The 10,828-nt window shown below is 39.8% G+C and overlaps 2 protein-coding genes across 6 annotated transcripts; one reads left to right on the plus strand and one right to left on the minus strand.

Annotated features, from left to right (window-relative positions):
- Window positions 1–145: 145 nt before the first annotated feature.
- On the plus strand, window positions 146–6,098 carry LOC124204146 (cytosolic purine 5'-nucleotidase-like). 2 transcript variants are annotated; one of them, XM_046601166.1, is made up of 12 exons: window positions 146–457; window positions 3,283–3,356; window positions 3,749–3,866; window positions 3,945–4,040; window positions 4,113–4,265; window positions 4,345–4,606; window positions 4,679–4,859; window positions 4,929–4,983; window positions 5,060–5,227; window positions 5,308–5,561; window positions 5,638–5,756; window positions 5,823–6,098. In XM_046601166.1, the coding sequence occupies exons 1-12, from the start codon at window positions 321–323 to the stop codon at window positions 5,931–5,933; spliced, it is 1,728 nt and encodes a 575-aa protein (XP_046457122.1). In that variant the 5' UTR covers window positions 146–320; the 3' UTR covers window positions 5,934–6,098. The 2 variants fall into 2 exon arrangements, with proteins under 2 accessions (XP_046457122.1, XP_046457121.1); XM_046601165.1 differs by lacking the exon at window positions 146–457 and adding an exon at window positions 2,167–2,538.
- A 200-nt stretch (window positions 6,099–6,298) lies between these two features.
- On the minus strand, window positions 6,299–10,691 carry LOC124204143. Of its 4 annotated transcripts, none has more exons than XM_046601160.1 (10): window positions 10,567–10,691; window positions 10,190–10,495; window positions 9,849–10,106; window positions 8,763–9,786; window positions 8,501–8,697; window positions 7,880–8,413; window positions 7,594–7,810; window positions 7,348–7,530; window positions 7,053–7,291; window positions 6,299–6,976 (listed from the first exon to the last, which is right to left on the minus strand). In XM_046601160.1, the coding sequence occupies exons 2-10, from the start codon at window positions 10,457–10,459 to the stop codon at window positions 6,467–6,469; spliced, it is 3,432 nt and encodes a 1,143-aa protein (XP_046457116.1). In that variant the 5' UTR covers window positions 10,460–10,495; window positions 10,567–10,691; the 3' UTR covers window positions 6,299–6,466. The 4 variants fall into 4 exon arrangements, with proteins under 4 accessions (XP_046457116.1, XP_046457118.1, XP_046457117.1 ...); XM_046601162.1 differs by having other exon boundaries at window positions 7,348–7,527; window positions 10,563–10,644; XM_046601161.1 differs by having other exon boundaries at window positions 10,563–10,644.
- Between the last annotated feature and the right edge of the window lie 137 nt (window positions 10,692–10,828).

The raw sequence follows: 10,828 nt of genomic DNA on the forward strand, positions 1-10,828 counted from the left end.
AATTTTACGTTAGAAGATGTATTATATTGCATTTTAAAATTTAATTCTATGTAAATGTAAAGGAAATTGAAACAAAACGGGAAAACTACATCAGACATTAACACCATCTACTAGCAGGAATTGCAAGTGAGAAAATGAGCAGACGAAAACAATAAAGCCTAGAGCCTAGACCCCCTAACAACAACGACCAACCGTCGATCATTATTCATTCTCTTTTTTCTTTGGTGCTGGTTTTTCCTTATCACTCTGCGTACACTGTCTTATTCCAAAGATTGTTTCAACTTGTTGTACTTCTCCTTGGGGTAGCAACGGAAACAAAAATGACTGATAACCAATCTAGTGCCGTCGAAGACGAATCTCTGGTCGATTCAGCGTTTCCAGACGAAAGATCAAATTCCCTCGGAAAACTCAATCAACAAGGGACGCTTAAAAAATGGTACAGAGAGCCGTTTCACAGGCAAGTGTCTTTTTTGATAAACCCTTCTTAATGTCCATGATCGTTATATAACATTTATATCCAATTAATTAAAATTATAATTAATTAAATCCAATTAATTAAAATTATAATTAATTGGAATAAGTAAAAATCAAGTGTGTAGATTTTCTTCTTATTATTCTTCTCACAAAATTATTGTTCATGTTTTATTTGATGTGTGAACTTACTAACCTATGTGGATATGATATGGAATGAATCATAAGTCATTGACTTGTGATGACATAATCCAGATTGTATTTCCATAAAAGAAAGAAATACATGACTGCACTCCAATGATACACCATTGGTGTGCATAATTTCACCAAATTCAGCAACTGAATTGTGTCAAGATTTCTTTTATGTGCACTCTAAAATGACCTCAACACAATATTGTTAAGATGCTATTAAAAATGCTTGTTCGGCATTCGTCGTCGACCCTATTGGCCGAAATTGGTTTGGCCAAGTAACATAATGCTGTTTTCGTTTTACGAGTCTAATATTTCAACTGGCACGTGTGTCGATAATTGACTTGTGCGCGTTTTCTAACCGGTTGAATGATCTTTTCGAGTATATACATTTACGAACCTTTTTTAAAAAGTATTTTATCCTAGTTTTATTATCAAAGTAGACCAAGGGCTTATTCGTTCGTCTGCGACTTTCAGCTATATAGTTGCTGGTTAGCGGGAATTGGTTTAATTTGATGCACCACGCAGACGCCACCACGTAAACGGTGGGCACACGAGCATCATTTATTACAACAGAATAAAGGAAAAGGAGTGGGTCCTCCCTGGAAGCTGAATCCATTGATCCGAAAGTTTCTCTGCAATGGTGCAGTGCTTATTTATTATGTAATCTTTGCATAGGTTTGCCGATAGTACCCTAACATCTCTTTATTTTTTTTTTTTTTAAATAGCAAGTGAATGAATGCAATCAGTAGTAATGCGCCGTATTGATTCGGGCGGCTGCCATCGATTTTTATTTTCTATGGCGCTTTGGCGGAACCTAGAGCAGCTTTCACTGCGACATGCTGAGAGTTATGCTCTGGTAAAAAAGAGGCTACTGGGCAAGTTTCCAGCAGACTCTGCAATGGCGAATCTTAGGCATGAATAGTGAATGTTACTGATTCAGTGATTCGTTACGAGGGAACCTTCAGCAGCCGAATTGGGAGCGTCAAAAAAGACTACCCTAAAGAGTTAGGAGCGATGTGTCAAGTGATGAGAAAAACTCCAGAAATAGTATCTATACTGGCGTGTTTTCGGACTCCTCTTCTCTCTTAAAAAAAAGAAGAAATACTACTCCTAAAGGCTGCTCGTACTAACTCATCGTCGCCCCCTACACACTCAATCGCCTGCTCTTTGATGACTGTCGCCACGTAGAGAGTATAATTTAAAAATCGATGGAGAATTCCGCTGGAAAGTCGTGCTGCCAGTCTATAAATTGCGGTTGTACGAGCTCAAAAGTTGGTCGTCACGCGAATCAGGCATTCTCCTTTGTATGTTGTTACCACGTTGTTGAGACTCCAGTGCGTATTATTAATCGTATTAGATGTTGCGAGAGAGAACAAGGTCGCCGATGTTTTTGTTTGATGTTGTTTTTTTTTTTTATATTTTTATATTTTCTTTTTCCGCTCCTTTTTTTATCGGTTGGCTCCGCCATGTTTGATAGGGCGAAATAAAGAAGGAGAGAGAGAGAGAATAAAAACAAAGAGGGAAGGAGAGTGAAGAGAGAGAGAGAGAGAGTTGAACAAGCAGTCGCACTCGAGCTCCCGAGCATCTAGAACGTATGATAGTCACGGTCGCGATCCATCGACGGATCATCAGTCTATCAAGGTTTGCCAGTCAGTCGTTGTGGAGCACTAGTCGAGTGAGACTCTGCAGCAGTTCAAAAGCTATTCCACCACCTGTGTCGATGGCGGACAGGATTGCAGAAATTCACGCCAATGCAGTCGTGGAACGCGGGGAACGACGAGATTCCGAGATGGGAGATGATTGGGCCGATACGTTCGTGGATTCTACGCCCAAATTCGATCCAAGTACCTACAACAAGCGTGAATTGGCACACAGGTTAGAGTCTCACAAGCTGTTAGCCACTTCCTTAATTTTCCTATACGCCCTTGGCCTAGTCGTGTGATGTGGCAGGAGTTTTCGATTTCTTTTCCAACATTCCACTGCAGCAGCAGCATTGAGTTGAGTTGTGTGTGGTAACCTTCAATTTAGTGGCCTTCCGGCACTCCGCTTCAGGAGGAGGATGATGAAACCATGCTGGTATCTAAAACATTCCGTTCTGCTATATGCTAGACAGGGAATCCGTTGTGGACTTCTTGTGGTTGCGCATCTGTCATTCCATCGATTTCTTTCGAAACTAAATACTTGTTATCTTTTTTTTATCGCGTTGTCACGGCTCAAAGTAAATGTCGACATGCTTTAATCGTTAGCTAGGGATGAAAGAGTATATAGGGTGAAAGACCAGCAATCGACGTTATTGCGTATCGTTTTTTTGAGATATTTCTTTTTAATTTCAGCAACTAGGCGACAGTTATATGCTCGTTTTATTTATAGACTTTGATCGCAACGTTGGACGAGCTACTATGAATAATCTTTGGAATTTTATCCAAAATAAAAACATTATAGCCTAGCAACACTATCTTTAAAAAAACAACTGAATGATTATTTTAAAGTTGTAAACAAAAACAAGAAAAGGTTGAAACATTTGATAGCAGTGGGATTAAGGGTATTGGTTTGTTTCAATATTTACCTGAGGCAGAAGAGACAATATTCTGAAAGTTTAAATTTGATTCCTTTGATTAGAGTCTTCGTCAATCGCAGCTTGCATTTGGAGAAAATCAAATTCTATGGATTCGACATGGACTACACCCTGGCAGGTAAAATATTCTGCTGTATTGAATTGCAACAATTCCCGGTTATAGATGACGGCCGCCCACAATGGTCGAAATTCTTTCTGTGTACCTATCTAGACGTAAGGAATTTCAAAACAATAGCGTGTGATACGGCTTGCTCTTCTGTATTTTGTTTTGGGGGCTTAAAAAAAGATGGATGAGTAACGATTATTCTAGAAATTGGTGCTGTTGGCACGTTAGAGAACTTACTGCCCGTATCACCATACAATTTGTTCGGGAAAAAAAAGAAAGTTTTTCTTTCTTCGGCCATGGCGTGATGTGGGGTGTTGTAGATATAAACTACGCCAACAACCCCTCTCGTCCCCCCTTAGCTTCCAATTTCAAGGTGAATTTAATCCACCCGTCTTGATGGACAGAATACATTTCACCGGCTTACGAGAAAATGGGATTCGATTTATGCCGTGATTACCTCGTCACAATGGGATACCCGCAGGAAATTCAAGAGTTTGAGTATGATCCATCCTTCGCTTTGAGGTAAAAACCAAATTATTAAAAGTCGTTATATACTCGAACGAAGTTAATTTATTTTGCTTGCATAATGTACCCTGCCAGAGGATTGTGGTTCGATACGCTGTACGGAAATCTTCTCAAAGTCGATGCGTATGGTAATATCTTGGTTTGCTCCAGAGGATTTCAATTCTTGAAACCGTAAGTATACTCAACATCAGATTTGTAATTCAATTTCAAAAATTTTGTATAATTTGTTTTCGTTTCCCCCAGGTCGGAAATTTACGCACTGTACCCCAACAAATTCATTCAACTCGACGAATCACGTGTCTATGTTCTCAATACGCTTTTCAACTTGCCGGAATGCTACTTGTTAGCTTGCCTAATTGATTACTTTATGGGTCAAAGAGAAGCACAAAATGACGCGTGAGTTTATTACACAATTAGATTGTCATCAGTTCATTTGAAGTGGTTATTTATATACTCCCGCATTTTTCTGCGACAGGACATCGACCGGAATCAAGCTAGGAGATTTGTTCATGTCGTACAAGTCCATGTTTCAAGATGTGCGCACAGCTGTAGATTACGTCCACCTTAAGGGAGATTTGAAACGTTTGACGGTTGAAAATCTTTCGAAATTCGTTCAACGTGACGACCGCCTGCCAACCTTACTCGTTCGACTCAGGGCAAACGGTGCCAAGGTCTTCCTCTTGACCAATTCTGATTACAATTACACGGACAAAATCATGAAATACATTCTGGAACCGGTAAGAACTCAAAGGATTGTTAATCGATTTCATCAGATTAATCGCTTTCTGTGTTCGGATTGATCCATCCAGCTGGAAAAAACTGAAGTCAGTCGGGATTGGTCGACTTACTTTGATTACATCGTGATTGATGCCAAAAAGCCTCTCTTCTTCGGCGAAGGAACCGTTCTTCGACAGGTTAATACCACAACAGGAGCTCTGAAAATCGGCACTCACTTGGGTCCTTTGAAGCCGGGCCAAGTGTATTCAGGAGGTATTATTATGATTATACTATGTGGTTAGGTTATTGAATATTTTATAAAAACCATTCGTTGGCGTCCAGGTTCGTGTGAGGTTTTCACTGATCTGATCGGTGCCAAAGGGAAAGACGTGCTCTAGTAAGTGGAATATGACGAGTAAATAGATGAACTGATATAATGTCAACATTCTTTATCTTTCGTTTGCACCCGTCAGTTGTGGTGATCACATCTTTGGTGACATTTTGAAATCGAAAAAAATCCGGGGCTGGCGGACCTTTCTAGTCATCCCAGAGTTGGTCCAGGAGTTGCACGTCTGGACAGATAAATGCCAGCTGTACACCCGTCTTCAGAATCTGGATATCAGTCTGGGAAATCTTTACAAGTATAGAGCACATCATCCACTCGACACGAAACGAGAATGGTTTCTCTAAGCTCCCCTTTTTTCTCATGTGTGTGAAACAGAAACCTTGATAGCTCCGCCCAAGTCAAACCCGACATCAGTAAAGTTCGCATGGCCATGCGTGAAGTGACACACGAAATGGATTTAGCCTACGGAATCATGGGCAGTCTCTTCCGTTCAGGATCTCGCCAGACTTTCTTTTCTTCGCAAGTCGTCCGTTATGCGGACATTTACGCTGCTACTGTGCTCAATCTTCTTTATTATCCGTTCAGTTACATGTTCCGTGCGCCGGCTATGCTCATGCCTCACGAATCCAGTAAGTGGACTATAGGGCTGGTCGAGTGGGGTGTGGACAAATTTCGTAAATTTAATTTCTTCTTTTTTTCCATTAGCTGTGGCTCACGAACAGCGTCTGGTCGTTGAAAATCCCGAAAAGTACTTCCGCTCGCGCCAAGGATCACTCACTCCGAGCTCGACTATCGATGAGATACCTGCATTGCCAAGACCAAAGGTATATCTAGTCATTTGCTTCATTATACTTTGAGATTAACATAAATGAGTTATAATAAATCGATAGATGGAACGAACTGCAAGCAACGTGCCCCATGTTAGGGCTGAAACGCCAAGAAAAGTCACGCACAATCACGACGAAGATGATTCGGAAGAAGAAAGCGAAAAATCGTCTTAGATCCGTTATTTACCAATCTGTAATTCGAAATTTTGTTTGAATACGCAGAATGCTTTAATCAAGCGCATTCAAAATCTAAATTTAATCTTGAGTTGAATGTTTAACTTTTTTTCCAATTAGCTCTTAAATAATTCTTTAATAGATGAGCTGGCTTCCAACATTTAACTTTATTTGGTAATTTTTCCTGTCTAGCTGATTTTTCTTTTCATTTTATTCTGTAAGTTGCTCATTGCCTATTTTCCTGGGAAGGGGGAGTAATTTTTCAAATGGTAAACATGTTTGAGAAGTTCAACGAGAAAGAAAACAAATTTAACTCTTAATTGCGTAATGGTATAGAATGAACAGCAATCTACGAGAGCTCACAGTCACAATCAAAGCAATTTTATTGCTGCATTACACGATTTATTTTCATGTAACGGATCGATAACGGAATGTGACGCAAAAAAACAACATTTTGGATATCACAAAACCACCCAGCAACAAATCGGCAGTAATTAACATGGTACAACAAATCTACAAGATGGAAAAATATTTCAACCTGCAAATTCTTTACCCCGCTTCTGAAGACAGAAAGGCTTTCTTCTACCTGCAGTAGTAGCTTTACGGCGGACCATTTCGGTTGCAATGTCGATTTCAGCCGGGCCGGAAGTGTTGTACAGATCGACACATATGAAAGGAATAGTGTGAACGACTCTGGCTACTAGATCTCGGTTCTTGACCAGTGACACTAGCACATTTTTCGCTTCAATTGTATCAGCTGCTCGTGAAGTGTCGATTCCGTTTAAATACATTTCAACTGCCTGAGCTGGCAAATGAATGAAACGTGGTACGGGATTACAAAGATTCCTTAAGTGAACTGGCTGAGCATTTCCATAATCCAAGAAATAAATGGCAAAGTAGTCGTTTTCTTTTTCTTCCATCACTCGTCCACGATACCATCTGTTGTCTTCTGGAGATTTGGCAATAACAACATCACCAGCAGAGGGAGCAATAGTCATCCGGTGAGAAAAATAGTTTGAGGAGTACTCTTCCTGTAGAGCTTGCTATTAAAAAAATGAGTGAAAGAAAATACCAGATGATGTAATTAACGAATACCAAGAGTCACAAACTGAAGATTACCTGCATTGTTTCTAGCGTTTCGCCCTCGTCGTCATTGGCAAATAAATTTTGCAAGTTTCTCGTTCCATGAGGCAAAATGGCATAGAAACGAAACGCATTGGTAACGCACGTCACCTGGATGTGAATCAAAGATCCGGAAACTAACGAAGGTAATGACGGAACGTCGACATACACTTCAAAGGTATCTTCTGTAAATACATTTTTGCGTGGATTGCTGTGTAGCTGGTCGCATTTAATGCCTAGAAAACGAACCCAAATATTGCATATGACGTCTTGTAACTAAAATCGTTATCACCTTTATAACAACTTCCTTTGGCCGCATAAAAACGACAAATTCTCTCTTCGTCTTTTGGGATGTAACCAGTAGTTACGGAATCATAATTTTCCGTGTTCAGCGCTGGTGTGTTCATAGGCGAGTAATAATCATCGACCATGGGATCACCCCATTCTGTTTCTTCGTCGGCTATTTCCGATTCTTCTGAAATGTGAATATTTAATGCTATAATTTTGAAACTATTAATACATTCAATTAAATTTATACCAGCTGCCTGTTGGAAAACATCAGAGGAAGCACAGCGAAGGAAAACCAGCTGTTCGTTCAACGAGTATTTATCCTCATTGCCATCTTGCAACAAAAGAAGCGAAATAGCACCATCTCTTCCCAGATTAGTGGACGAAACCAAAGCTGTAAGCTCGTTATCGACGCCAGCTAATTCCATGAACTTGTCAGTTGCATAAGACGACCATTCATCACAGTTCTGCAATCCACAACATTTTCTTTGTTAAAAAATAAAACATAATTGAATAAGAAAAAATAAATGAAATACCAATGATCTTTCGAAGGGATAAATTCCATCAAGTCGGCAGCGAAGTGCTAGACAAGGTATGTCCAGGAGTTCTTTGACGAGAGGTCGTAGTTGAGATATGGGAATAACATCGACATTCCCCCAATCCACAAAAAATACCGTGCAAGTGGGATGTTTAGTTCTCCCTGGAGTTTTCCATCCAATTTCATCGTTGATATCAACACTAAGTATCTTCGCACGAGACCAAAACTGCGATTGGGGTTCTTGGACTACCCAAAACGATCCCACTTCGGGCTGTGTGACTGGAACCTCCTCGGAATTTTCATACAATTCATTTAAACGTTCGCTGAGAGGTCTCACCAAGGACGGAATTTCGTCAAGTAAATGGACGTAAAAATGTGAAGGAGATATCACATGGGAGAAACAGCATTGGATGGTTTTAGAGCTTCCTAACATTGGTAGAGATCTCGGCTTCAATATAGATCCGAATTGATAGTCCAAAGAGATGGGAGTTTTCTGAGATTCCCATCCTGGATTAAGATTCCCGTGAGAGAACTGTAAGATAAAAACAATAGGATATTTAAATACTGGTCGTCACTAAGAAATAAAGTGAATAACAAAAAAAACGAGGCGAAAACTCACCTCTTGATGATTCGGCGACTGCATTTGAGATGTCGCCGTGAAGAAGCTTTGAGTGTCAACTTCACTATTTACCACGGATGATTGCTGAGTGAATGAAGTTGCAAGATTGACGCAGTCCAAAAACTTGTTCAACAACTGCGGATCACTTGGTTCACGAAATGGCCCATCATAAGGACTGGGATCCAATGATTGTTGATCTATTTGTTGTTTTGACAAAGTTAATGTGTGCATATTATTACCAATTTCGGAAATAGGATAATACCTGAATCGTAGGGCTGGATAGGTACAGGTCTGTTAGCGTGAGGTATGAAAAAGAGGTCATCTACATCATCGGCCATATTATTTGTGACAGGATTGGCAGGAAAATTGCTGAATGGAACTGCACGAATTTTGGCCATCTGATCTGTAGAACTACTTGATTGCCCAACATCAGCCGAACCAGAAGGCGAAGTTTGGTTGAAGTTCATCAGGTTTCCATCCTGAAATGGGCGGTTTGATCGTTGGTTTTCAGTGTTTTGTTGCTGGCTTGCAATGGAAGGTGATGGTGTGTTCAAAGCTGACAAAAATTCTTTGGCGTTGGAATTTGGAAATGAAGATGTCCGACTATTCGGAAGCGCACTGTTAATTCGAGGTTTGAGCGAAGAGTTTGTGGAATTTGATAGCTCGATCACAGAATATTGGGAAGAAGGAGAATCTACCACTGGATCATTCAATGCAGATGATTTACCCCGAGAAGACTCTGGAGTTTGAAATTCTTCTACTGCCTCATGCGTCTTCGAGCTTTTATTCGATGCCATTCGATCTCGGTCAGATTCCTTTGATGATTCTTTTGGTAGCGAAGCCGAAGCCTCAGGCAGCGAATTCGTAACTACATTCGGAAGTGTTTGCGGTAATTTCGGAGGGTGTGATGATATTCCCATTCCTTCGCTGATCATAGCCAAACGAATATCTGCATTTTTCTTGCAGTCTCTCTTTTGAAGAGAGACATGGTAGTCGGGAGAATAAATGGAAAATGTATCCGGATTTACGTGTTCCTTCGGAGGACGGTGGAAAGTTGCCGTAATATCTTCACACAATTGATTGAAGAAAACAATAGCTTCTAGATCCCAAATCTGATTTGCTGGTTCTAAATCGTGCACACAACACAGCAAACCATGGGCAGGTTCTTGACAAAATTTGGGTTGCATTGGGTAGAGTTGGTTAACAGTGGTTGTAATGATTTCACCATAATCAATCAACATTACATCGATTGTTGAAGATGCTGAATTGAACTCCATTGTGGTGATCTAGTTATAAATCATAATGTAACAGATTACCTATTTTAAGTTTTGAAACATTTACATCTTACCACTTTCCCTCTACAGTATTTTCCAGCGTTCAAGCAAACCAAAAAACTGCCAGGGCGAGGCAGAGTAATTAATTGAGCACAATTACTGTATGACATTTTGAGTTCTTTTTCAATCTTGTCTGTCGGAGTGGATTCTAGACTAAGCCAAAATCTGCTTGGTGAACCAGGTGAAAGAACCTTCACCAAATAAGGCTTATCGTACACAACACTCATTTTCACCACACACAAATCAGTTGTGGATTGAGTTACAGCCGAGCACTAAAAACGTGTTACATACAAACATTAAAAAAAAAATTATAAAGTACCATTCATAAATAAAAACAAATATTATGTGCCAGTACCTGCTTGATTGGCTGAAGACTTTCAGTTGTGTTACTTGGAATTGCATTTGCAACTCTAGCAAGGTTTTCTCTGCATACCTTTAGCACAGTGTTCATATCATCAAGATTTTTCAATACATCTGGATCATTAGTATTCCTAAACAAAGATTCGACGGCATTTTCAGCTGAGCCATAAGTGGTATCTAGAAATTCCTGAATGTTATCTCGAGAACGACGAATATCTCTGAGCGTAAGATTCTTAAACTCGTTGACGTGATCGGAGAAAGCCATTTTTTAAATGCTGCAAAATGCAGCTTTATGAACAGCCTTTAAACAATGAACGAAATAAATTGTTAGGGATTTGTACTGGCATCAATAGAAAGGAATAACTCACATACTCGCTAATGTACACTTGTATTTTCTCCACGTGTATTTAACACATGTATGAGATTCGAAAAGTTCTCAACTGAATAAATATTCCAAGTTTCGTCTGCTATACGTTGTAGGAGCTGCAGCTGCTCCTTGTTTCTAGTTTTGTGAATATTCAACAGATGGCTTCATCCAATCTTTCTTGAAAATTTGAGCTCCAGATTTGAAATAGGAAATCGGCACCATTCTTTCTTTTTTTTTAGTATTTGTATATTTGTATCTTTCGTTTCT

Source organism: Daphnia pulex, chromosome 10 (assembly GCF_021134715.1).
Source record: "Daphnia pulex isolate KAP4 chromosome 10, ASM2113471v1".
Lineage (NCBI taxonomy): Eukaryota > Metazoa > Arthropoda > Branchiopoda > Diplostraca > Daphniidae > Daphnia > Daphnia pulex.

Bases quoted from the DNA above. Each gene is read 5' to 3' on its own strand.
- LOC124204146 (XM_046601165.1), top strand. From the start codon at position 2,258: ATGATAGTCACGGTCGCGATCCATCGACGGATCATCAGTCTATCAAGG. The intron at 2,539-3,282 runs GTTAGAGTCTCA...TCCTTTGATTAG, and splicing joins AAGCGTGAATTGGCACACAG to AGTCTTCGTCAATCGCAGCT. The intron at 4,607-4,678 runs GTAAGAACTCAA...TGATCCATCCAG, and splicing joins TGAAATACATTCTGGAACCG to CTGGAAAAAACTGAAGTCAG.
- LOC124204143 (XM_046601160.1), bottom strand. From the start codon at position 10,459: ATGGCTTTCTCCGATCACGTCAACGAGTTTAAGAATCTTACGCTCAGA. The intron at 8,414-8,500 runs GTGAGTTTTCGC...TTTATCTTACAG, and splicing joins AGTCGCCGAATCATCAAGAG to TTCTCTCACGGGAATCTTAA. The intron at 7,531-7,593 runs GTATAAATTTAA...TTCACATTTCAG, and splicing joins TGTTTTCCAACAGGCAGCTG to AAGAATCGGAAATAGCCGAC.